Source organism: Mus musculus, chromosome 13 (assembly GCF_000001635.26).
Source record: "Mus musculus strain C57BL/6J chromosome 13, GRCm38.p6 C57BL/6J".
NCBI classification, from domain to species: Eukaryota; Metazoa; Chordata; class Mammalia; order Rodentia; family Muridae; genus Mus; species Mus musculus.
Window position 1 is genome coordinate 16,004,185 of NC_000079.6, and position 27,425 is coordinate 16,031,609.

Sequence of the window (27,425 nt, forward strand, 5' to 3'; positions counted from 1 at the left end):
TGAGACCCTGCAGAAGACCAGGGTGTAGTCCTGAGCACCCATGTTAGGTGGTTTACAAATGCCTGTGACTTCAGCTCCAGGGGATCTTACACCTCTGACTTTTGGAGGCACTCTTAATGCACACAGTACTACCCCAATTTAAATAAAGAAAATAAATCTTTAAGAAGCGAATCACCAGAAAAGAAATAAAATGACAACTGAGGTATTTTGCATAAATTCTGCCACTAACAGAAAAGGATTCAGCAAAATAGCAAAGACAAAGTTGACCTTTGAACCTAAAGCCTTTCAAACCAACAATTTATTACACATTGGAGAAGACTGTAGGAACAAACAAAAACACGTGTCAAAAATGGAACAGAAGAAAGCATTTTTAAAACAATTTTTTTATAAATAGAAAAATTACTGCAGTTATAAATAAATACTATTTAATGATTTATCATTATTAAATGACAAATTTTCAGTAAGGGCATATACAGAAGGCTAGAGTTTACATATTTAGGTTGCTATGAATCTCTTGGTCGGCATGGCAGGATGCACTTTGGATATTCAGGACTAAAAATAGAATTCAAAATAAACAGTTAGAATAAAGCACAGGTGAATATCGACTGGATTTCCTGATAGGAAAAACTCGACATCCAAGAAGTTTACTAGAATGGTCTGAATGGAAACGGTGTTTTGTTTGAAATCCTCTAAGCAAAATGAAATGATAAGAAACTTGCAGGGGTGGTGTCACTACAATGGGGAGCAGAAGATTCCTTACTAATTGTAAAATAAGCTCCTATTAAATTGTATATAATCCAGTGTATTTGAAACATGAAAGTCTGAAATATAGCAGTGACCTAAAAGTAACTCACACAAATGAGTGATGAAATGTTTAATCTTAATGAGCACCTTAAAAACCCAAATGTAAAGAAAGCGTACACCTGATTTATCTTGATAGGAGAGTTAGAACTAGGCTAAGACCCAGGATGAAACGCAGTGAAGGGGCCAGACTCTTACACTATTAGGACTTGGAAGAGGGTAACTTGGTAACACGGATGGGGATATTGAATGTGTCCACATTTCTGACCCAATAACTCATCAGGAATTTACCTTAAGCAATAATAAGACATGAACTCAGAACATAAAAAAATGTGCCTACAAAATTTTGGAACTAGATTTGCAGTTAGTTTACTGGCTTAAAAATAAAGGAATTTATTTGATTAATTATCCTTCAGACATTACTTTTATTTTTTTCAGGCATTACTTTTTCAAGAAATGTGGCCATTGAAAATGGTCAACATATAATGAATGACAGATGACAATATCAGTTTATCCAATTACATCTCCTTCCCAATTTTCTTTTGCCCATACATCAAAATAGTGACTATTCTGGGAAGGAAGAGTCCATGGACTCACATTCTTACACTTACATGCATTTTCATGTTCTATGTTACTTTTAAATTCACGATGTGTCATTTGAAAAGCAAAGATTGGGAGTGGATGTCTCAGCTCTGCGCTGACGTTTCCTTCTATGTGAGTGCACCAGAAGAGGGTGCTGCTGTGCCTTTCCAAGGGAGCAACAGCTCAACCGCCTGGTAAGTCTGGAAGATTCTCCCAAGTCCCTAAGATTTACTTCCCTTGGTGGTCACCTTGGTTTTTTTGTTGTTTTGTTTTGTTTTTTTGCTTTTTGTTTGTCTGTTTGTCTTGTTTTTTTGTTTTTTGTCTGTTTTTGTTTTGTTTTGTTTTCTGCTTCAGAAATTTTCATGCGTTTCCAGTGACCCCATGGGCACTTCCTTTAGTCACAGCATTAACAAACATAATTTGTTTTTTGAGAGGCTTTGCTCTGATTCCAGCTGAGCATCTTCTGGAATTCATGAATACCCCTTCATCAGAAAAGGAGTGAAGTGAAGCATGATCTTAGCCATAGAAAGGTTGAAAACTGCCACATGCACAGGTAAGGAATTTGAATTAGCCCCCCAGTTACCTGGCTGTACCTGCACCTTCATGTGCTGGCATTCTTTGCATAAGGAAGCTTGCGGTGTGAACATCTTATGGTTGCTCTGTGTAATTGATCTATCATGTAACCTTTTCAGGATGGTCCTTCCTGTCATTCTGGAAGCCGAACCCATCTCCTTGTAGACTGCTCATGATTCGATACTCAGCCAGAAAAGACCCAAGTAGTAACATATTTCATTTAATTATTATGTTCTGCAATTGTCAAGTCAATTTTTATCAGTATCTAACTATCCCAGGATTCTGGTCCTCTCTTTTCTTCAACCATTACATCTCTCATATGTGCCTAACTAAACTTTATTTTGACTCAGTATTACAGATTACAGAATTAATATCCTCAGGTTAGAAAAAAGAATAAGGGAATGAGTGAGTGCCTCTATAAATAACACCTGTTAGATGCCTGTTTGTGAGCTTAAAAACAACTCAGATTATGGGAAAACATTTTTCCCCATCATCATGGGGACAGTCAGACAGTTTATGTATAGTCAAGAGAAAACACAAGTTGGATGTGGTAGTACATTCCTCTAATCCAAGAACTTGGATGTGGAAGCAGCAGCATTGCAAGGTTGCAAGGTCAAGCTCAGCATGTGCTGTGAGAACTTATCAAAAGAAGAAGAAGAAGAAGAAGAAGAAGAAGAAGAAGGAGGAGGAGGAGGAGGAGGAGGAGGAGGAGGAGGAGATAAAATGGGAGAGTATATGATGCAGTGACCTTGGATATTTCTGAGCTGTCTTCCTTCTTCCCTTTAATCACCTGATGTCAGTTTCCAGAATTTCTCTATTGGATAAGTAGGAGTTTATGAGGAACTGGACCACACAGATGTGAGCTGGCTTATGACATTTGAGCTACTGTGTAAGCTGAGCATGCAGCTAGGTTTCCCTTTTCCTAATCTACCCCAGTACCTAGCTCCAGAATGTTTGCATGTCTTCCCAGTGTTTAATGTAGAAAGACAGAGAACACTCATTTTAAACAATGAAGCTTTTTAAGAAAGAGAAAAAATACCACCCATGGCCACATTGCCTACACAGCAGTCATGTTCTATGTGCTGGGTTTGTAGTGATACCTTCATACTGCATGATTGTTATCTGTGGAAGATGTGCACTGTGACCAGCACTCTCTAGGCAGGGGAACTGCACTACTGATAACAGGGATGTTTTCAGAAGTCCTCAAGTCTGAAAATACTGAGTTTAACCCCACACAGTCTCACTTCAACAACCCATGTAACAACCCATGTTTTCCACTCTCCCAGTGGAATCTTCACATTTTGGAGCTCAGATGTGCAGAATGCAATACCTAGGTAGGTCACCTTGAAGACATGCCAGAACTGTCTTCTGCAGTAGGATGCTGCCACTGGGGTCTGAGTGAAGCAGAAGTCTGTCCTCTTCAGAAACTGCCTCCCCCTCTAGCCCAGGAAGAGGCTGTTCTGGGGATATTCTTTTCTGGAATAAGGTCCCTTACTGAGACTTGGCTCTTGCATACCTTCATCTGAAAACCTAACTCTTCCCTGGGAGCGTGAATCGAAGGTTAGGGATGACTGCTCGGGGTGGGGGTGGGGGCTGGGGGGTGGGGGAAAGTGTGAAATGGTAATCACTTTCATATGACACTTGAGAAATATTATAATAAAGCTGAGTAAACTGGAGCATGAGTTAGCCAGTCCTTTGCCTAATGATGTCACTCACTTTGTGCTTCCTCCAGCCTATGATTAATAAAAGGGGGTTATTACAGTAACTCACTCCTAGTGGGCAGCAGTGACGTCAGCAGCAGCTGAGCAAACTGACTACATTTAGTTGTGCGTGTGTATGTGGGCATTTTTTTTTCCCTGTGACTAACATGAAGCTAACGGCATCTAATAAAACAAAAGTGTCTTGAAAGTTAAGGAAGTTATTGAGTGAACTCTTCTCTGCAGGGAGCGCCATTTTAATTGTCCTCCTTTCATAGCTAAATGATGCTAGCATTGGCTAAAATGACATTATTGGTTTTCCAGTCGTTTCATTAAAGTGATCACAAATGGTCTTTGAGAGATGAGATTTTTGCTTTTAATAGAACAACTGTTCTTCCATCCATCATTCTAGCCCACCTTTCAGGAGTGAGTAAATGCTACAACAGGGGACTGTGACTATAAGTTGTCCTTGGAAAGCTTTAGATTACAGAGTTTAGTGACACCAGCTAACCTACACAAGATTGTTGTATATTTTTACCCTTTGGTTCCCCAAACCAATGTGATGAATGCTGACAGAATCCTGCTTGCTGACCCACCTTTGAAAATCTGACCTTCTAGAGGTTAGACTTTGGGCACCTGGAAATCTTTATTGACCAGGCTGGGCTGCTGCCAGAACATGGACAGAAGAGGTCACAGTGCAGTGAAGAACAGCACCCAAGCTAGTGTGGCTTAGACGTGTCTGAGAGCTGATCCCACAGGACACACAACCTTTGGACTTTATCTGGACATGCAGGAGGTAGCAGCTCTCTGACTTAAAACAACACACAGAGACACACAGACACACACAAAGACACACATGTGTGTGTGTGTGTGTGTGAGAGAGAGAGAGAGAGAGAGAGAGAGAGAGAGAGAGAGACTGGACAGCTTCAAGCTTTTTGTTGGCTTTCGCTTTTTGGATCTATAATTGGACAACAGGTTGTAGAGGTATCTTTGTGGATAAGCAAAACTGGATTAGAATCAAAGCCTCTGCTCTCTTATCAATTTAGTGGAATCTACACACTAAATCTCTGTGTCCTCAAGCCAGGAATATGGGACTTGTTATCCTAGAGGTTCCAGGTAAGGAAAAGTATAGCGGCACTCTGTTCTATATTCCTTTGAAAATGTTTTCCATAGTCTTTTAGGGGAAATAAGTCAATTTCTGTAGCAGATGTTTCCTGATTAGGTTTTAACTGAGTTACAAAATTAATGAACATATGCATGTTGGTCAGAACTTTCAGAAGGCATATTTATATAGTTTCTCTATAGGTCACAAGTGATTATTGAGGCTTTGTATGTGCTAGCCATTCTTGGGAAGAAATCCAGGCATTTATGAATCATTTGGGAGTTGATTGAAGCTTTTGGTTCTAAAATGACCATTTACCTGAGTAGACTATGATTCATATCTTGGAGGAGATGACATGGCGTCATGATGTCTAAGACAGTCCTTTCATGGCTCTGTCCATTGACAAATGAACTCTGACTTACTCTCTCCTTTCTGGGTGACCTGAGCCACTGAGACGCTAAGCCATGAACTTGGGACAGTAGCCCTTGTCTCCTGAACAGTATTCATACCTAAGCTGGCTTGTTGTAGGCTGTTTCTGTCTTTGATATTTATCGTTTGTTGTTGATGACACCTTTTCTGTGTCTGTCACAATCATATCTGGCTCTTCTCATAGGAACAGCACCTGGAGGGCCACAGCCTTCCTTCCACTTTCTTATGAGAAGGGCACTTGCAGGATCATTTGTTGCTTGGAGTGAACGTTATGATTTAGGCAAGAACTCTGTTTTATTTCTTTGGATATTAATATTATGTCATTACCTTGAGTACTAGGCAATAAAAATAAAAACTATTAGCTTTCTCTCTTTCTCTCTTTTTAAGTTAAGTATGGCTATCTCATATTTGCAAAATTTACTTTGGGGAATTCACTGTTGCATTGATGGAGCTGTTACTAAACGGCTAAAGTGAAGAACCCAGTTCTTCATTTACTTTTTCTCAGTGAGTCCATTATCTTCGAAGACATTGGGTATGAGTCAGCCCATCAAGATTTGTTTCTTGCCACCACAACTGCCCTTGGTTTAACCCAAAAACTGGCTGAGAATGTGCTGAGGGCATATGAGAATGTGGGTGGGGATTGCAAGGCTGCTATTTGTTGCCTGATATGAGTTTCTACTCATTGGGTACCATGCATGCATGAGGAAGCAGGGTCACTTCAATCACTAATACTTTGCATAATTGGATTCTTTTCCAGTGTTATAGTCTGGGTTTCCAAGTTCTCTTGCAGCACAGATGGAAAGGGAATTGGGTGAAATCTTAAAATCATGACTCTAACTCAGGGCTTCTCACTGTATAATCATTGCTAATTTTTCTAGCGTGGGCACCATCCTGTGCTGTGCATTGTAGGAGAGCTCTTAGCATTGGCCTCTGTTCAGTAGATGCCAGTGGCACCTCCTTCCTGGTTATGACAGCTGAACGCATTGTCAGATGTCCCGGAGAGAGAAACCAGTTCAGCTGAGAACCGCTGTTCTGGAGTGAACAACAACGCTTTACTTACGGAATTTTTCCTTCTTTTTCTTTTCCCATTTTTTAACTGTAGCATCTGGGGCCACTGTTCAGATGACAGTCTTCAATATCCTGAAGGCAGGTCCTCATAGACAGCATGAGGCCTGAAGGGATACTCAGGTGGTTCTGAGAAAAAATGTGAGTCTTAGGAATCAGGGAGTTTGGGGTTAACCGTCTCTTATTTGTTGTTTTGGATACAGTTCAGAGCAATGTGAATGCCCCCCTTTCCAGTTCGGTTTTGAACTATTCATTCTTGTTCTAGCTTAGAAGCACACAGCCCCCTAGTTGGATTTTTGACTGCAAAGTGCCGCTCCATCTCTGGCCCAAATCCTGGTATCTAACATTTGGCCCAAACTAGTTGCAGGCTGTGGCCTGTAGGAAACAGACAGGTTTGCCAACCCCATACTCTACCAAAGCCGTTTGATGGGATGGTTAGACAGGGACTTCCACAGTTTACTGCAGCAAATATCATTCAGAGTCCTGCCCATGTTTTCTGGATGTTGTGCTGTCTCTTGTGGGGGAGAGGGTAACCCTAACCAAGGAGGCCAGGTCTTCCCCCCCCCCCCACCACCCCTTAAGCCCAGAACAACACGTAGCTGATGAGAACACCTCAAAGGTTCTTTTCATTTTTATAGTCACGTTTCATGTTTACTTTCCCAGCAAGGCAGGCAGAAATCATGAATTTTTTTTTTTGAAACAGATTTTTCATAGGAAGGAACCAAACACCCTGAGTTATCAGCAGCTTGTCTGTGCCTCTGAACCACCAGCCTCCTGTCATTCAGTTGAATCAGAGGACACTTGTCAGTCACCTGCTTAAGGTGTCCACATTCTCTGGCTTGCATGTTTCACTGAATCACAGGATCTGTGAGCAGCAGCTAACCACAGAGTCAGAGTCGTGGAAAACGGCTTCCTTTCCAAGCCTGTCTCCTTGCTTCAGGGATAGTGAGGGAAGAGCGATTAATAGCCTGCATGAAAGCTTAAGGACATACGGTTTGCTTGAGAGGAAAAGTGAATATTCTCACGACTTGATCTCTGCCAACTTTATATGGGCCCAGCTGCTGCACAGGGCAAACACACTAGTCCAGAGTTAGCTATGCCCCTAAGATGTGTGTCACCACAAGCCACCGGCCAGCACTGAAACGCAGGTTTCCCTCATCCACACAAAGGAGCTCTATCCTCAAAGGAACTTTGTTTCTTGACCAGCTCACTAATTGTGATTGAAAACACCAGCTCCCCAGCAATGCTCACGCATCCGAGTTAGCAGAAACAAGACAGGCCCTAATTGCTCCATTTACATAAAAGTAGAAACATACAACTTCTAAATATAAATCTCTGGCACATCTCTTCTTTTGCAATTACAGTAAAATAAGGTACCAGTTTCCCTCCGGGCTCCTCCTCACAGCAAGCTGCTCCCGGGGTTCGCTAGTGGCTGCTCCTCCAGGCAGCACCGGGCCAGCGTGGAGTTGGAGCTTTGTGAAGTAGCCAGTAAATCAGAACGCCTCCGCTAGGTGCAGAGCGCGGTGGCAGCGGGCCACTCTGCCAGTGCGGTAGTCGGTGGGACCGAACTCTACACTCGGGAAGGGGCAGTCTGCGGGTGCGGGGCCTGAGCTGCCGCTCGCCTCCGTTGGCCAGGAGACCGGCAGCCCCACTGCAGGTCCTGGTCCCTGACATTCCCTGGCACCGAGGGCTGGGATCAGAGATTCCCGGCTGCACTCACTGAACAGTGATTTTTTTTTTTTCTTTCCCCTCCCTGAATTCTTTAGCTGCCAAAAGGGGGGGAAAAATCAAGAGCTGCGCTTTTAAACGAAGTTGCCCTTGCTGGTGTTCAGGGTAAAAATAGAGGCGGCCGCTTGGACCAGCTTGGCCCCTGAGTCCAGGCGTCCCGCGAGCCGGGCTGGAGCTGCGCATTCGGGAGTGATCCCTGGAAACTGCCAGCAGGTGCTGCTCAAGGTACGGTGGCAAGCTGAAAAGGGACAGGGCCTGGGTGCAGGGAGTCTCCGCGGGAGGGGCAGGAAGTGAAAGAGAAACCAACCCCGCTCAGAGCTGCGCTGACCAGCGCACGCCCTGGGCCCTGGAATTCAGCTGGGAAACGCTGATCCTCAGCCCAGAATATTCCACAGAAGCATTTTAACCTACCTGCTTCCTCCACCACCCCCACCTGGATTTCCATGGAGGAGAGGAGGCTTTCCCAAAGTGGTTCCAGCTCTGAGGTTGGGGGAGATTCAGCTACGTCATAGCTGCTAGACTGGCTTAGCAGGTTGGCACTTTCAGGGTGTCAAAGGCCAACAGGGTCTCAGAGTGACCCTGTGTGAGGCGGCCCCTGCAGTCAGGGTCTTGAACATTCTTATGACACACATGCTTAAGAAACTACAGGGATGCTCCGAAATAACATTCTTTTGTGACCACTGAGTTTTGATCCTGAAATTATACATCCCACTTTATAGATGGAAACACTGAGGCTTGAGTTTAAATTAGGAGGGCGCCCCGGAGCTGGGGTCTGATTCGGGCACTTTTCTGTGCCAAGCCAGTCTACAATCTACATTCGGGTGCAAGTGGGACTTTCCCTGAAGTTATGTGTGAGGCAAGAAATGAGTTTAGATGCTCAGGGATTCTTATCAAACAGCATGGAAGTGCCTCTCTTCCAAAGGTTTATGTTCACCCCGGGGTTGGGGTTGGAATGGAAATGACTATCACTGATTATCTTTCTGTCTTTGCCACCCATATTCCTGTCATTTTCCCCTGCAACTTTATTTCCTACTTCAGTTCTCTTATGCGGATCTTAGAATACTCCTTCCCCTTGCCCCTCCCCTTCCCCCACATATAGCTAGCATCCACACTTTGAAAGCCCTCAAGAGAGACCCTTTCACAGACAGCTCCTGGTGTCATAAAGAAACCTTCCCCACTTCACATCAGGAGACCAGAGCCTCTACAGTTTGCTTATGGGCACAGTGAAAAGTTTATTTTATGCATCTTAAATCCGGCACACGAAACAACATATCTGGTCATATGGCTTTCATTAGTCCCCAGTTTTGCACGTTTTATCCAACTTGTCATAAGAACCTGGTCAGTGCCTTAGCTGTACTTCGCCCCGAGAACAACAGCCCTTCTTCACTGTGCTTATCGGGGCATTCGTCTCTCTCTATGTTATCTCCCTGCCAGTGTGACCCAGGCAAAAGAAAACCCAAACCTAACTTTACTTCTATTTTAAGGAGAGTTCACTTCTTTTCATTAAACTCATATTTATAGTGTTTACAAATGATTGGACTTGAAGTTCTAGCTTTTAAAGAAAAGATGCAGGTGTGTGTGTGTGTGTGTGTGTGTGTGTGTGTGTGTGTTACTGTTGTTTTTGCTAGTTAGGATGGGACTCATCTAGGCAGGATACTTATGAAGTTCACTTGCAAAGGAAGACCATTTCCCAAGTCCGAGGTGATAAATGATGTATGAAGCAGGCATTCAATTTCAAGGTGTAAATTAATAGTGTGAGTCAAAGCAGGGAGACCATCACCACATGGACATACAGATTTTCCTGAAAAAAATATTTTCCTATAATCATAATTATAATACTAGAATTCCTATAAAGAACACTATGAATTTTCTTTGCTGTGGAAAAAATACGGTGCTTTGCAAATAGAAGTAACTTTATGAAGTAACAGATGTCTTATGTATAGACATAAGGCTGAACCTGAATCTAATAAGAGGTGTATGTATGAATAGTAAAATGTCAAAGCTGGACACTCTTGGAGATGTGTGTATGTGGTTCTCTTATGTTTGTAAAGGGTGGACTATTCCTAGCCACAGGCTTTACTGGCTCAGGACATCACCCAGGTCCTGTCTCAGAAGCCAAGAGAGATTTCCATTAGATAATGAATTATGAAATGTCTCACACTGGAAAAACGAGTCATCTGCTGATGTCATGCTGATTCTAACCAATCCTAAACAAAGCCCCAGCCCTCCTCTTTGAGAGGTACCAATGTGTGAGTGTACAACTAAGTACTACAGTATAAAACTTCACAGTGCCAATACCATGAAGAGGAATTCAGACAGCTCTGACCTCATGAGACAAGAGCCGGCTGACAAAACAGAAGGGACCCGAAAGGTAATGCTTTTAAATTCTTGCTTCTGAGCTCTCTACACATTAAAAGTCAGTATGGCTAAAAGGACTTTTACAACTTTTTGGCACCTCCATAGGCATTGTAAATTGTATCATTTTCTATTGTGCAGGCAGGTTAATACTGTTTTTTAATAGTCCTAGAGCATGCAAATAGATTGTGTTTATACAACCCACTCAGCACACATATACAAGTACATATGCCAAAAAGAAAGTTATTTTTAAGAGTTCCATTTGCAAACAGTAAATCCAGGGAACACACACATATTCACATACAGGGAGAATCCAAACATTGATAACTTGCTCTTATCCAAATGCTACTATTAGGACTCTTGAGTTGTTTAGAGTCATTAAACTTTTAGCTCTATGTTAGTCTGTCTCGTAAAACTTAACTGCACTACAAAATGCTCCGAGTTCTGTATCTGTAACTCCAAATAGGTGGGTGACGTTATTATAACACAGAGATGTTCTCCTGAACCATTGTGATGCAAGTGCCCCTACTTCTCTCCATTTTTTTTAAATGAAAGTTTTAGGTAATATGGACAGTCTTATCAACAACAGCAGAGTCCTTGGTGTTTCTGGAGCTGGGAGTCCTCCTAACCCTACAAAGGTGTCAGAGGGCTTATAACTGAGAAAGTCTTGTGCATTGTTGCTTTGGGAAAAGATAGCATTTGTGTGGTTCAGAAAAGCATTGATACCTGTCAAAACTGAAGTTTAACCTAGTGTCATGATTTTATCAACTTCTTGTATGTAGATCTTATGCTTGTAGTTCTGACACCTATTAAATCTGTCCTCCTGACCTGCTTTACTTCACTAGAATGCTCTGAACATAGAAGGTGTCAGACAGAAGGGAATGTATCTAGTGAGACACTAGAGGGTTTATATGTAGGGAAGAAGCTGGGAAAGGAGGACTGTTTTAACAGAGGACACCTTAAAGATACTTCTGCACAATAAAAGACAGAGAATGAAAAGGTGGTGGGAAGAATTTAAAAAAAAAAAAAGAAAGAAAAAGAAAGAAAAGCCTCAGAAAGAAATTGTTTTAAAGTGCACACTGGTCTTGTTCTGTGAATACTGTAATCCTCAATGAACTCAGCTCTGCTGGTACTTTGAGGAGAAATGACCCAGCCAGGCAGCCCTGCCGTGGATGCTACACTATGGTCAAGGCTGACAAGGGGAGGTGGGCAAGTAGAAGAACAAAATGAGAGTAGTTCATGCCAGGGGAAAAGAATTTGCCAATATATTTAGAGATTCGTGCCCTCCAGACCAGTTACTCACATCATAAGAGTGCCCTGTTTTTCATGAAAGGATGTGAGAAAAGCCAAATGAATTCTGTGCTTTATCTGTGAAGCCAGGACAGTGGGCAGTGGGCTATAATTTTTGAATATGTGTGCATCCAGGGTAGAGAGATGGGAAACAGGGTGAGTACCTTCCCTGACTGTGTAAAATGCTGCTTGCCCAAGGGAGCTTCCAGTGCCCTGCTGTGGTGCCCACTTGGCAAAAGCAGAGTGTATTATATGACCCCAGACAAAAGTTCTGCTGCGCTCGCTCCAGGTCCCATAAGATCTCCCGGCTGGCTTAAGGACCCTGGACATTTAAATATGAATGAATGGCCCAAATGAATGGTTCTGGATTCTGTCAGGCAGAACAACCAGCTGTCTCAGGCAGCCCCTCTGCCCCAGTCCCAGACCCCTGACCTGTGCTACCAATCTGAGGACCTCCCTCAGACCCACAGCAGGATCAGGTGGGTTCTTACTCCAGGAAAGTGCAAAGCCATGGGAGATGACCTGGGGACACTTTCCTATCTAGCCATCTCAGTGAATGGAAACAGTGCATTTAATTTGCTTGCCTTTCTCCCTCCAAAGAAAAAAGGTGAGGCAAGGAAAAGGATTGAGCAGAGAAAGATGAAAAGAAAGAGAGAGAGAGAGAGAGAAAGAAAGAAACCCCTAGACTAAAAGTGAACCGATTTAGAAGAATTTATTGTAGAAAGGACTGGAGTGCCCCCCCCCCCCCATTCTTCAGAGAATGGCAGGATTGGAAGAGAGGTGTGTGTGAGGGAGCAAGGAGCAGCAAGAAGGCAGCCTGTCAGAAACGGGCTGTCCCTCCTCCCTAGTCACAGCTCATACTCACAGACGCCCTCCCTCCTCCCTCTCCCATTCACTCACTCACTTAGGGCCAATCCCTCTCTCTCTCTCTCTCTCTCTCTCTCTCTCTCTCTCTCTCTCTCTCTCTCTCTCCCTCCCTCTCTCTCTCTCTTCTCTCTCTCTCCCTTCCCTCCCTCTCACTCCCTCCCCTTCCCTCCCCTCCCCCTCTCCTTCTCTCTTCCTTTCTCCCTCCCCCTCCCTTGCTGTCCCTCTTTCTCCCCCTTTCCCTCTGTCTTCTCTTCCCCCTCTCTCTTTTCTCCCTGTCTCTCCCTCCCATCCTCTCTCAGTCTCTGTCTCCCCCCACCCTGTCTCTTCCTTCCTCCCTCCCTCTCTCCCTCCCTCCCTCCCTCCCTCTCTCCCTCCCTCCTTCCTTCTCTTTTACTCGGAGACAGTCAGAACTCTCCTCCCTGACAGCCACAAACCTACAGCACTGACTGCATTCAGAGAGGGAACCTGCAAACAAAACTTCACAGAAAACTTTTTGCTCTTGTTCCAGAGAATTTGCTGAAGAGGAGAAGGAAAAAAAAAGTCCAAAAAAACCTGTGCGTGAGGGGTGGGGAGGAAAAGCAGGGCCTTTAAAGAAGGCAACCACACGACTTTTGCTGCCAGGATGCCCTTGCTTTGGCTGAGAGGATTTCTGTTGGCAAGTTGCTGGATTATAGTGAGGAGTTCCCCCACCCCAGGATCCGAGGGGCACGGCTCAGCCCCGGACTGCCCGTCCTGTGCGCTGGCCACCCTTCCGAAGGATGGACCTAACTCTCAGCCAGAGATGGTAGAGGCTGTCAAGAAGCACATCTTAAACATGCTGCACTTGAAGAAGAGACCCGATGTCACCCAGCCGGTGCCCAAGGCGGCGCTTCTCAACGCGATCAGAAAGCTTCATGTGGGTAAAGTGGGGGAGAACGGGTATGTGGAGATAGAGGACGACATTGGCAGGAGGGCCGAAATGAATGAACTCATGGAGCAGACCTCGGAGATCATCACCTTTGCCGAGTCAGGTGGGTGCTGGCATTGGGAGTGGGGGCGGGGGCGGGGAAATGTATTTCGTTGACAGTCCTAGCAGGAACTTCTTTCCCTCCAGCTCAAGAGTGTCCGGGGAGGTTATTAGTTATTAGGTGGTGGCGGTGGCGGCGGCGCCGGAGTGGCAGAGGAGGGGGAAAGGACTTCTTTGCCAGGGAGCCCTGCCCCGCAATGGCTAGCTTACACTTGCTAAATAAACTCAGCGGTTACCCAGAGAGGAAGCTCTTGGGCCAGTCTGGAGCTGGAAAGCAGTCTGCTTGGGGCTCCCTGACTGCCCTGCCTAGGAAACCAGATTTGATCAGGCAGATGAAAGCAGGGCATTTGGGGGTTTGGGGGTGCAGAGGCAGCATCTGGACCCCATCCAAAGTTTTTCTGGGGTAGGAGTGAGAGAGCCTGGGGGCCGAGTGCAAAGGCACTGATGATGGCTCTGTCTGAGAACAAATTTCCTTTAAATGTCTGATCTGGGGCCACATTGGAGCCAGACTCTGGGCATATTTATTAGTGACAATCATTTTCACCTCTGGAAAACCTACCTCTATGAAAAACCCACCGAAGAAGCAAAGAGCAACTCGTAGGGTATTGAATTAGTGATTAATTTTGGAACACTGAAACTTTTGCTGTTAGAACAAAAACAAAATAAAAACAGAAGCAACGAGCGACATCAACAAAAAGCCAGCGAACCTTACCCCCAACTCAATTTTATTTTTTGTAAAGTGACTAACTACTTTTTGCCAAGGAATACAATCTTGACAATGGGCTCTCAGACCCTATGCTGAACGACTCAATCCTTAAGAGGAAAAACTTTCATGGATTCTAATCATTGGCTCAGGACCACACTAACCTGTTGCTGTGGAGAAAAATACCTGTCCAAAGCCCAGGCTCGAAACTGAGAACTCCTCTCCAGTCATGAGGATACAGATCTTACTGCCAATCTGTGGGGACCGGGCACACAGATGTTCTAAAACCTCTTTACTTTCATGTTAAATGCCAGGCTAAGGAATAGGATCCCTTGCCAAAGCCATTTGAAAGGAATGCCATTGTTTTGTTTGGTGGAGCATATGGGCTAGTGAAGTGTGTGCAGGGACTCCCAGCATTTTGTTTAAAAGTTTGCTGCAGCAGTATAAACAATTAAGGCAACACTCAAAATTTCCAATCCTGAAAGCCTGTTAACTCAGATGTTCTGTTTTCAAGAAAGCTGTGCAAGACCTGGGCATCCTTCTTTCGGGGAGGGGGGAGAGGAGACAGCTGGCTTGGTGGCTTCACCCACAGGAAGCCTTGGTACCCCACCAGCTCCTTAGACAGGTTAGTTCTGTCCATGTCCTACTTCCTTAACTAGTTCCTTTTTTGACCCAGTTCCCCAAACCTTGGTCATTGAGACTTTATTTCCTGAGCCATATTGAGGAAAGACAGGTGAGAAAGAAAACCTCTCCAGCGTTGGTTGGTGTGTGAGGGGTGGGTTCCCTGCTTTAGGAGATTGGCCCTGGTCCTGACACAATGTGACTCATATAAGACTCTATGTACAAGCTTCCCCTGTGTTGGCCACAACTGCAGTTTCTACTAACTTGGAATCAATTGTATCATGTGACTAGGTATATGTGTGACTTCCACCATGTTTAATGGCACAGTGGATGTTAGCACTCTGTCCTTCCCTCTGACTTACAAGGCTTGTACAGAAAACCTATCACTTGGCAGTTAGAGGTAGGGCAAAGAATTAGGTCATTTTCGTTCTTTTTACTTCTGACCTTCTCAGTGCTAATGGATCTCTCACTTAAGTGGGATCCTGTCAGTTTTGCTTCTCTGTTGTTTAGTTTGAGAGAAAATGAGCTACTATTTACATCAGTGATTCACTGGACTCACACATTGACTGAGTGTAAAATTTATAAGAGGAAACTCCTTCTAGTCCAGGAACATGGTGTTTTTGTTACAATTGCTTATTTTCTCATGTGAGAAGTAGCACACATTGACTTCAAGTTGATTTAATATAATTTCACAAATGCAAGTAAGATCATAGTGTACAACCTACTCTCCAAGTAGCATAGGGTGTGACATAAGCATGTTGCTTATTCAGGAAATATATTTATTATCTGATTAGCTAGAGAAAATATGTGAAAATGAACTACAAAGATCTGTCTTGTTGTTTTTGGAACAATTCTATTTTGCTATGTAGTAACTAACACATTTCAAGAATAGAGAAGGGCAGTTTTTTTTTTTTTCTTTTCTTTATAACCATTTGGACAACATAGGGTGCAGTCAATGACTGTTACCTGTAAACATACTATAGATGTGCTTTTCAATAGCAAGATCCCTGGTATGGGAATGTATGTTTTACTTTGGCCTCTTCACTCAAGATTATTAGATAAAGCTGAGAAAAACATGAGACTGAAGGGACTGTAAGGGCTGTGGTACTCTGACCTTTTAAGTGAATTTGTCCTGTGTTCAGGTGGGAAGTATTTTGGTTTTGTGAAGTTGATTTGAATTGCATTGGCTAAGCAGCAGATATTCACTCTCAAGCTCCCTGCAATCTGTCCCAATAAGTGAAATTGATTTTATTTTTATAAGTGTCACCCAAGAGTGCTTCCCAAAGTTAGCATATTTATTGCATGACTGGCCCCATACCATTACTCCTGATTTTTCTTCAGAGGAACAGCAGTATGGGAGAGTCAAGCCAATCCAGTGACTGTAACTTAATTGTCAATGAAATTGGCCTTCTCTACCAATGCACTGAGTTTTTTCTGCTTTTCCTTCTTTATAGTTGATGCTCAGTGAATGTATAGTACCAGCCTGCTGTTGCGTCTGCATAGATTGTGGCATGGTCAGCTGCTGATTTTCACAATTAGCTTACTGGAGTTCTTGCTACGTAGGATATAGAAACAATAGAAGTGATACCTGCAAAAGTATATACTGCTCAGGTGTTGTCTAAAGTAGCTCCCTCCCCCCTCGTGGAGGACACCAGGAAAAGAAGATTTGAATTAGAAATGAGGTCACCTGAAGACTACTTCTCCACACCCTAAGAAAGCCATCTCCAAATGAAGTAAACACCAATAGCTCCATCCCCAACCTTTCTTTTGACCTGTCTTGAGAAACCTTTAAGGTTTCACACTTATCTGAATTTGAAAAAGACTGGCCACAAGAGGGCGCATCCCTAAACCCTCAGCTACTCTGAGAAAGGCAGTTTTGTGGGTACTTGAAGCCCCAGCCTGTAGCACCTTAATCTTGAAGAATATCAGTTACTTCCTCCCTACATCCCCACCTTCCTGCAGAGTTCAGGTTTTATAGGCTGGGGGATGCACAGCTACCTTTAAGAATACATTGAGTCACAGCACTGAAAGTGCTGGGGTCCACATGAAAATTCCACAGCTCCATGGGCAGCAGAGGAGTGATACAATTCAAAAACAAACAAAGCAGGGCTTGGGATGTGGGAGAATCATCAGCTACAGTGATGTGAGCGCAGTCTTTCCCTAACAAACATCTTCCGTCCCCCCCCCCCCCAATTCTGCTTCCTAGTTTGCCTGCCTTATCAATGCTTTTCACAAGGGACAAATGACAAGTGACTTGCAACAGGGAGGAAAAAGAGACTATTTATTTAACGTCTGGTAGGAACATGGAGTTCAGCTGCAGAGGACGCATTTGTTTCTCGCTGAGAGTGTGGAGAGAAACCGTGGGGGAAGGATGTGCCAAGAGATGAGCACGGGGTTTTGCCTGTAGAGTGGGTGGACTGAAGTGGGAATGGGGAGATGTCAGGGGAGAGATGCAGTTTTCACATGGAGAAGGAGAACCTTCCCAGGCACTTCACATGAAAATACTTATTTGTCTTGGCCCTTCTTACATCAAACTTGAGTATGATCTCTTCGCTTTAGTTCAGAATGCTTTATGCTTGACTCGTTCCTGGGTCCAACATTAAAAGTGTAAACGTTTTGAGGAATTCTAGGAAAAAAAACTCTTGGGTTGACTCTTTAGGGTTTTTTTTTTCTTTTAATTTATATTATGAAGTAAGCTGCTTGTTTTGGACATTTAACCCTTTACATCATTATTTAAATGGAAAAAGCAATGGATGTTAAGTGACTCAGGCCTGAAGAGTTACAAATAATTAAAAAATGGATCCCAAGGAGAGGTATTAAAGCTAAATGGTTAGACAGGATAATTTATACAAGCAAGCTAATATACCTGCAATGGCAAAATTCTCTACTGTAGGTCAAAGGAAAAATAACCTTTCAGATCTTACTCGCTGCCTTCCGCAGACACCTCTGGAAGCCATCCAGAGGCCGACTTAGTGCCCGAGAGAACGCACAGGCTGTAGTGTAGGCCCTTCATGCTCCTGACTGTACTGTATCTAGGCACAGGGAAACTTGATGAAGAATGGAAAATTTAAGTAACACATATTTTACAGCAGAGCTGTGCTCCCCTCATGGCAAGTTTAAATGTGCACTGTGAATGCCAAGGCTTTCTACATTAACAGAGACGTCATTATTACCGATTTGTAAAAGGGCAGCATATTTTACCCAGGATGTTGATGAGGAAAACCAGACTAATTAAGCTGAAACTTTATGTGTATACTGATTATTTAATGGGGAATTATCAGATATCCCACAAATCTGAGAGGAGGACTTTTGTGTATGTGGAATTTGCATACCTTTTAAGTAAAAAGGAGCCTGTTTACTTAAGCCTTGGCATACCTTCATGATCAAGCTAGTGAGAACCCCTGAAAGCAAAAGAGAATTGCTACAAACATCCTTCTTTTAGGCTTATGTAGACTTTCTCTCAAGGTCCCCCACCAGGCAGCATTTCAATGGTATTCTCTATAAGGTACAAAATTTATCCCTACTGAGTGTTCTGCCCATTTTCTTCTGCTTTGGTGCGTGTCCACCAAGCTCATGGGGGCTTCGGTGATGAGATATTATCACCCACATGGGTTTGCGTGGGACTCTGATGCTGAGTTACTCAGTCAGAGCAGGCTGTATGATCCAAGCCTTGCTCACAAGCCTCAGGACAAAAAATAGCACAGAGGAGGAAAAGAATGTTACCAGGGAGTAGTTAATGAAAGGTTACGCGCAAGCAGCTCTAGCTGGGGAGCTGCGGCCTGGTGGAGGAACCCAGTACACACCTGTACACACCAGCGCCATGTTTTATGCCGCAGCATTGTGGGAAGGCATTCATTTCAGGATTTCACAGCACCAGATACTTAAATCAGGTCTGAAACAGATGAGAACTTGAGCCTAAACATTTCATCCTTAAGATATCTTTCTTCCTTTTTCCAAATCATTACATGTTCAGCTTGGGGCCTCCTGGAAACGACATTGCAATAGAGTAATTTCTCCCAGGTAATAGAGATAAAGGGAATAGAACATCTACTAATTATATTTTTGATCGTTATGTAACTAACTGGAGAGTTGTAATATATTTCTGAAACCAACAGATCTGATAAACGGTCAGTCCACTTCAGCTTTCGTCCATCTCACCCCCCCACCCCTCACACACACCCTCTGCAATGAAAGCTAAGGGAAAAGAAAAAAAAATGCACTGCTTAATAAGTCACAATACAATAGAACTTGTAAAATGTACCTGCGCGTGAGGTAGATGGAGGAAGACTTGATTCTCTCCTCCCCCTGTCCTCCTGGGCATACGGCAACAGCATTTTCATGAAATTGGATCTCAGTTTTATTTTTTTTTTTCCCTGATAAAATATCATGCAATACACAAATAGCAGTTCCAGAAATGGACACCAGGAGAAGGAGGGGACAGGCATGTCAATTAGTAGGGGAAAATCCAAATGTCAGAAATATGGGGGAGAGATGAAGCAAGCTAGAATGGATACAAATACAGGGAGCAGAAGCTTTCGGCTGGATAATTAAACTGCTGCATAAATCAGTGCTCCTGCCTCCCGTGACATACAGGCAATGGCTTGCAGTTAATTGTCAGCCAAGACCAGCCTGAAAGTCATTTTATGACGACTCTCTGAGCCTAATGTAACAACACCTGACAGACTGAGCCCCCTCTAATGAGCACTCTCTTTGTACGATCCTCTTGCAGGAACACTAAATCATTTGCTTCCAAGTACAGCCGCCTGTGAAGAAGGGGTGGGGCTACCTCACGCATTAGAAACTTGTTCCCATGAAATTAGGTGCCATCCTGTAGGCTGTGTAACAGGAGCACCTGGTCTCAGCCCTGCTGGCCATGATAAAAAGCAGCTCCTATGCACTGTCACTTGTTCTAGCATGCCAATTAATCCTCTCTTGTCCCTACTGCAGCATCTGCAGTTGTCAGCCCAGGACAGTTCATGGGAAGCCCGGTGTTGAGCAGGTCAGCACCTCTTGTTTGCCTCCTTACCCTCACACCCATGCTAAGTGTGGATGGGGGCAGTCCAGAGTTTGGGAGGAGGTTGCCTGAGACCTACTGAACCTTGCCAGGCAGGAGGCAGGCAGGTGCTGTTTCCTAGAGAAAAAACAGTCTCCACTGGCTTCTCTAATTTGGCTGCTACTTTTGTTTTCTCTGTCTGACACCTTGAGAAGCTCAGAGTTTTAGAAAGGGTCCTGCCTAGAGGCAGGAAGGAAAAATGATGGGAAGCTAGGTGGCATTTTTTCTAAAGGTAATAGCAGATGCATCCCATACAGCAAAGGAACCTGAGTTGTTCCAAGCCCTCTTTAGCCTATCTCTCCTTCTCCCTAATCTCTCTGGACCCCTCTGCCCTTCCCTCCTGTACCTTACCACTGTATGCTCGTAAAAACAACAAACCAACAATAAACTCCCTCAACCTTACCAAAGGGTGAGATAGGATTCCACTTTCAAAAACTATTACCATGTTTTTTTTCCTCACTGGTCCTTGCTTTTATATGCTATGGAATCAATATCTCCTCTTAATTATTTATTTTAACTCCTAACAAAAATATGAAGTCACTCAGAGGAATGCCTCTACTACCCCATCTTCTAGACAGATAACAGGGGATTTTGAGAATTGATCAATACTCTGGTCATAGTTTACAGGGTGGGCTAGACGGAGCTGGGGATCTGCAGGGTACCATGCACAGAACAGCCTTCCTTCCGCGGCAGAGCATTTGAAACTGCGCTGTGCAAAGAGAAGGAAACATCAAGGATCTGGCTCTTTAACTAGGTAGATATGAATAGTTGCTGGGATATATTCTCTTTTAAAAGCATATAGAAAGTGGAACATGCTTTTGGTATTGATTTGGTGCAGTTTAGATGAACAGAGGTAAAAATAAGGAATTCAGAGATAGGAGTTGCTTTTTTTCTTTTCTTTTCTTTCTTTCTTTCTTTTTATGTTTTTTTTTTGGAGTTGCTTTCTTAATGTAAGGCAGTTCAATGCTAATTTGCTCCCATTGGTTAGTAATCAAACAGTTACCCACCTCTGCTTGGTACAGCACGACAGTGAATGGGATGCATACGGCTTAGGCCTTCAGATGTCCTAAACTGAATTGGTATGAGGGTGAGAAGGGAGGAAGAGGAAAGTGGGGTCCGATTGAATAATTTTTGGGATAATTCAAGTGGGGTCCAGTTGGATAGCATTGTTTTGGTTGCTCTGGGTGGCACAGGAACAGCCAGTGTCACTGTTATAAGTGAGTTGAGTGCATAAAGTTCACAGGACAAAAATATCCAGGTCACAGAGACATGGACCTATATGAGGCGTACAGTCCAAAGTCATGGGAAGTTGGACTACTGCAAAGCAACAGTTGTAACAGAGGGGACAGCACAATCAGACCCACCTTTAGGAAAGGTTTCTTCAACTGCTTGATGGAGCCATGACTTGAGAAGGGCCTGACTTAAAAGTTTTAAGGGCCCTTTGATGAAAAGCCTGCTGCTGTAATGGGGTTGACAGAGGAGTTAGGTCAGATGGTGACAGGAGGAAGACATGTGTCAGAAAGTATGGCCGCTACTGACCCACACATAGCTACAGTTGACAAGATTTTGGGCTTCTGTGGAAGAACCTTCCCTGCCTTGCGCAGGCATCCAGGGTTTTCTTCTTTGGGCTTCTGTTTTAGGTCTTTGCAGAACTGAGGTCTCTGCTCAAATGTCCGCGTACCATTCTCATTCCGGGATTAAACTAAAACAAAGGAGTGAATGAAGTGGATGCAGAAACCCAGGATTCCTTCATCAGAAAGCACGGTCTACAAACTTGCCTCTGTTAGTCATGTCTCCCATCGCTACCCAATCCTGTATAAGTGAAGCAAGGCCATAGGCAGTGTAGAAAGAAATAAACTTCATTGTGTCCTAATAAAACTGCATTCACAGGCACTAAAGTTTGCACTTCAGGTAAAGTTAAACATGTAAAGAAAAATATTATTTTTCTTCAATCATTTCCATACTGTAAAACCCTTCTCAACTCAGTGGTCACATGGAAGCAGATTTATTTCATGCGTGGGCTATAAATTGCTGACTCTGTATTGTGTGCAATAGCTGATAAGATTCTTGTTCCTCAAAGTTAGTGATAGATGTACAATTTAGTTAACAAGTGTTCTCTCTCTCTCTCTCTCTCTCTCTCTCTCTCTCTCTCTCTTGTTTTTCTCTCTCTTGTGTTTTATCTTTAGGCACAGCCAGGAAGACACTGCACTTTGAGATTTCCAAGGAAGGCAGTGACCTGTCAGTAGTGGAGCGTGCAGAAGTGTGGCTCTTCCTGAAAGTCCCCAAGGCTAACAGAACCAGGACCAAAGTCACCATCCGTCTATTTCAGCAGCAGAAGCACCCACAGGGCAGCTTGGACACGGGGGATGAGGCCGAGGAAATGGGCTTAAAGGGGGAGAGGAGTGAACTGTTGCTATCAGAGAAAGTAGTTGATGCTCGGAAGAGTACCTGGCACATCTTTCCAGTGTCCAGCAGCATCCAGCGCCTGCTGGACCAGGGAAAGAGTTCCCTGGACGTGCGGATTGCTTGTGAGCAGTGCCAGGAGAGTGGTGCCAGTCTAGTGCTTCTGGGCAAGAAGAAGAAGAAAGAGGTGGATGGAGATGGGAAGAAGAAAGATGGGAGTGACGGAGGGCTGGAAGAGGAAAAGGAACAGTCACATAGACCTTTCCTCATGCTGCAGGCTAGGCAGTCCGAAGACCACCCTCATCGCAGGCGTAGGCGGGGCTTGGAGTGCGACGGCAAGGTCAACATTTGCTGTAAGAAACAGTTCTTTGTCAGCTTCAAGGACATTGGCTGGAATGACTGGATCATTGCTCCCTCTGGCTATCACGCCAATTATTGTGAGGGGGAGTGCCCAAGCCACATAGCAGGCACCTCTGGGTCCTCGCTCTCCTTCCACTCAACAGTCATTAACCACTACCGCATGAGGGGTCACAGCCCCTTTGCCAACCTTAAGTCATGCTGTGTGCCCACCAAGCTGAGACCCATGTCCATGCTGTATTACGATGATGGTCAAAACATCATCAAAAAGGACATTCAAAACATGATTGTGGAGGAGTGTGGCTGCTCCTAGAGTCGCCAGGTCCCAGAGAAAATGGATCTAGAGAGTCCAGAGAAGACAGTGGCAAAATGAAGAAAAAAATATAAGATTTATGAACTAAACAAAACAACCAGAAAAATAGAAATAATAATAATAAAAAACCCACAAAAAAAAAACAAAAACAAAAATCAAAAACTAAACTGAAAACAAGACCTAATGAAACAGATGAAGGAAGATGTGGAAAAATATCCTAAGGCAGGGCTCAGAGATGAAGCAGTAAAGGAGACAGGGATTGGGGGGGGGGAGGGGGGAGAAGAGAGAATGGTGTACCTTCATTTCTTCCAAAACCAAACTGATTGCATCAGTTTTATCCAAACTGGGTATTGTCCTCTCTCCTGCCTCTTGCGGTTCCCTTGCGAGCCTGGAAGTCTACTTGTCTATTCTGCAGTAATGTGGGTTAGCACAACCCAAATAATAATGTCTAGAAAGCCATGAGTTTTAAAGGGCCAGTCCCACCCACTTACCCAGGTTATAAGTATGTCTATGTGACACTATCTCTGTGTATTTCAACACACACACACACACACACACACTCACACACACACACACACACACACACACACACACACACGCCCCCCCACACACACACACACTCACACACACACACACACACACACACACACACACACACACACTCACACACACACACACACACACACACGCCCACACACACAAACACAGAGGTGTTTCCACACACCACATGCATACACATACTGGTAAAAGAACAATTCTGTGCAGGTGGTCACATTTTCTTTTCTGTACCACTTTTGCCACCAGACAAAACCAACATAAAACATTGAGAACAAGAGTGGAAAGAATGAAAGACCAAGGGAAGAAGAATACCAAGTTACATTTCGTTAAGGTGCTTTTGATCCTAGAACTATGCAACCTAATAGGTTTGAAACTGTTTACCTGAAAGAGGACAAAAAGAGAGACTTTTTTGTATTGGAAGTAACCTGATTAATTTTTATTTTCTTCAAGGAGAGATACTTGAAAGGAATATGTTTGTCCATCTGTTGGATTCAAACATTTCTATATTTTGTAAATGTTGTTTTTTTTATCGTTTACTATTTGCACTACGATGGTGTTTGACCTGTCTAATCCTTATTTAACAAGTATTTTCTTTGGGTGGGGGTGGGGGTGGGGTTTAAGAGCTGCACTTCATGTGAGCTATAAAAGAACTGCTACAGCACACAAAATAGCTATTTTTATTATTATAATTATAATTATTATTATTATTTTGTACCTTAAAAATAGACACATACACCAAAGACATTTGTGTGAGCCTTTAAACAGTCTGTCTGTGGTTGGTATTGTTCACCATCAATGAGTCAGGGGTACAGATTTAAGGTTGAGTTAGGTAGATTGTGTTCAGGCTTAAAAGACCTGAGAGGTTTGGGTTTTGACTCTTTTACATCCATGAAACAGGACATTTCATACTGGATGTACAGTAGTGTACACTGTTGGATTATCAAGTTCAAATTCATGAGACTACATGCTTGTATGTGTATATATACATTGCTTGTGCATATGCATATCTGTATGTATATATACATGTATTGTACCATGTCCATACACATTTTAAGCACTTCAGGCTGTCATTTTAAAAATGTTCTTAAAACAATGAATGTTTGTGTGCAAAACACAGTATTTTTAAGAAGGATAAGTGATAGATTTTTTTTTTTCTTGCTTTTACTCTGTAGTACGTGGGTACATTTCAAATGTTAGGATGGGGAAAGACTGAAAATCCCAGTGAGTATCCAGCCAGGCCCTCTTTAAATGTACAGGATGAAATCCCCTCTTTCATATCCCCCCTGCTCCCTACAAGTTATCCCCTGTGGGGAAAAATGGGATGTTACTTTAAAAACAAAATGGGCTGATTTTTTCAACTTATATTTATTATTTATTGGAATCAATCTTAAATCAGAAACATTTTTGGAAAAAATCTTTAGGCTAGAATAATTTTTTGAATAGTGTTATTACTACTTAAATAATAAAATAAGCAGGAAAGTATTTAAGACAGTGAGAGTTAAGGGAGAGAGCACTCAGGAGCCAGGGAGTTGTACAAATCTCTAATATTCTATTTTGCAGCCAAAAAACTTGCTGTGTATGTTTGTACTTTTTCAGAGGCAAAACTGAAAAGATTGTCTTACGAATATCAAAATACACACTTAACCCAAGTTCCTAATTTAACCCAGTGTTGGCTTGTCTAAAACAGCTAATCAGTTATTCATTTACATATTTAAAATATAGAGCCTTATTTTTACGGACTTGTTTGAAGTTTGAAAAACTTTATAAAAGTGAAAAACTCTAATTGAAAAAAAATCTATATTCCTCAGTATTTTGTAAAATATTGAAGCTTTTAGCATTAAGTCAGTCCATAGATTAAAGTCATTGTAGGAAAATGAAATACAAAGGAGAAATTAAATCTTAAAAAAGCTGGTTTAACTCTTAAAAAAATAAACTAACTCAATATGTATTAAATATACCGTCAATATACCTTATCACATTAGGCTGTGTGTAGGCAAACTACTTTAGTCTTGTTACTGGGCAAACATATTTACTGTGTTCCAGGGGCCCTCCCTGTCTTATGCAGGAAATGCATGTACTGCATAAGAAATGAATTATAATTAAGGTCTAATGACCTTGAAGATCTCGCATGCGAGGACAGATGGCATGTTGAGGACACAGAGGTGAGGTGGATGTCCAGGTTCAGCTTTGCCAATTTTTGTGAAAAACCTTTAGCGCCCTCTGAACTGTTTCTTTAGTATTGGAGCTAATGCCGAGGCCTAGAGAAATAGTGGGCAAGAGATCTAACTGTGCCATATCAGAGATGATCTAGACCATGGGAAGAGCAGGATTTATGTAACTACTAATTATAGTTCTCATTCATCTGAGATGAATCTGCAATCTTCTTAAGCCCTTTAAATTCTAGATGTTTTGAGGGTAAGCTTGGGTTTAATTAGTAGCCATAGTAATTAAATCTAGAAAGAAATGAAATTCCACAGGACAGTGTATTTACTGGAGACCAAGTGACTTGGTTGTCACATAAACCTCATCAGAACTCATCAAATTTGTATGGCCTTGCAATAGAATTTAAATTGCTAATATTTTAACAATATTAGATATTGTTAACAATTTAGAAAACATGAAGTCTTGTGAACTGGTCTTTCTACATAAGTGCTTAATCCAAAATTTGAAAAGCCTTTAATGCTTAAGATCTTAGTTTCTTCATGGTGTGCTTTCCCTAGTGTTAAAGTGGCTCTGTCTGGTCTCCCCACTTTCTCTAGGATAATTCTTAAATACCTGCCCACACAAGTTCTAGATGCTCTGAAGAGCATTTGTAGTTAGTATCTCTTTAATACTTGTAAGCTTCATTGACACTTTTCCTTCCCAAAATAAGTCAAATTTCAGCACAGCAATGGGGATTTTCTTATCTTAGAAGACCAGCCAATTCTATGTTCATTTAAGATTGATTCCACACTCCATTTTCAAGGAGAGGCCTTGTGTTTTCTTAAAAGGCAGAATAAGTAAAATTGGGAGCTATGCCAGACTGAACGCAAGACGTGACTTTGTGATTCCAGAACAAACATGCCTCAGTTATAGTAACATGCATTCAAATGATTGTGTCACTTGAAAAATATGATTTCCTGTGGGCCTTTTGGCAACTTCTCTTTTTAGTATCGAGAAAAATGTAATCACCCCAAAACCCGCATAAGTGTGACTTGTAGATGTGGGCAGGAGGTTGGGGGATGGACATTGTATGTGTTTAAATTAAACCCTGTATCACTGAGAAGCTATTGGAGGGGTCAGAGATAATGAATGCATAGATGCTGTTCACATCTTCAAGAGCAAAAGCAAATCACGTGTCTCAGCTATATTATTATTTATTTTTATGCATAAAGTGAATCATTTCTTCTGTATTAATTTTCAGTGGGGTTTGCCCTCTATTTAAATGCTTTGAAAAACAGTGCATTGACAATGGTTGATATTTTTCTTTAAAAGAAAAATATAATTATGAAAGCCAAGATAATCTGAAATCTGTTTTGATCTAAAACTTTTTATGTTATGTGGTTGATGTTGTTTGTTTGTTTTTTATTTTTATTTTGTGAGTTCCTTTGCATACTACATGCAATTCTTTAACCAATGTCTGGCTAATGTAATTAAAGTTGTTAATTTATATGAGTGCATTTCAACTATGTCAATGGTTTCTTAATATTTATTTTGTAGAAGTGCTGGTAATTTTTTATTTACGATATGTTTAAAGAGATAACGGTTGGATATGTTTTCATGTGTTTATAGCAGAAGTTATTTATTTCTATTCCATTCCAGCGGATATTCTGATGTTTGCGAGGCATGCAGTCAATACTTTGTACAGTTAGTAGGCAGTATTCAGCAATGCCCGATAGCTTCTTTGGCCTTATGTTAAATAAAAAGACCTGTTTGGGATGTA

At 42.6% G+C, this 27,425-nt stretch overlaps 1 protein-coding gene and 1 pseudogene across 4 annotated transcripts in view; one reads left to right on the forward strand and one right to left on the reverse strand.

Annotated features, from left to right (window-relative positions):
• The window catches only part of B230303A05Rik (RIKEN cDNA B230303A05 gene), a 209,872-nt pseudogene extending 190,633 nt beyond the window's left edge, over positions 1-19,239 (reverse strand). Inside the window, exon 1 of the transcript NR_155430.1 lies at positions 19,081-19,239. The product of NR_155430.1 is annotated as an RIKEN cDNA B230303A05 gene (transcript). The remainder of the gene's footprint in view (positions 1-19,080) is intronic.
• On the forward strand, positions 72-27,425 carry Inhba (inhibin beta-A). 3 transcript variants are annotated; one of them, NM_008380.2, is made up of 5 exons: positions 7,667-7,906; positions 8,016-8,202; positions 10,267-10,348; positions 12,998-13,499; positions 22,059-27,425. In NM_008380.2, the coding sequence occupies exons 4-5, from the start codon at positions 13,112-13,114 to the stop codon at positions 22,943-22,945; spliced, it is 1,275 nt and encodes a 424-aa protein (NP_032406.1). In that variant the 5' UTR covers positions 7,667-7,906; positions 8,016-8,202; positions 10,267-10,348; positions 12,998-13,111; the 3' UTR covers positions 22,946-27,425. The 3 variants fall into 3 exon arrangements, with proteins under 3 accessions (XP_011242587.1, XP_006516622.1, NP_032406.1); XM_011244285.3 differs by lacking the exon at positions 7,667-7,906 and adding an exon at positions 72-4,769 and having other exon boundaries at positions 8,016-10,348; XM_006516559.3 differs by lacking the exon at positions 10,267-10,348 and having other exon boundaries at positions 72-8,202.

Coding starts and splice junctions, on each gene's coding strand:
- Inhba (XM_006516559.3), top strand. CDS start 13,112: ATGCCCTTGCTTTGGCTGAGAGGATTTCTGTTGGCAAGTTGCTGGATT. Junction 13,500..22,058: donor CATCACCTTTGCCGAGTCAG/GTGGGTGCTGGC, acceptor TTTTATCTTTAG/GCACAGCCAGGAAGACACTG.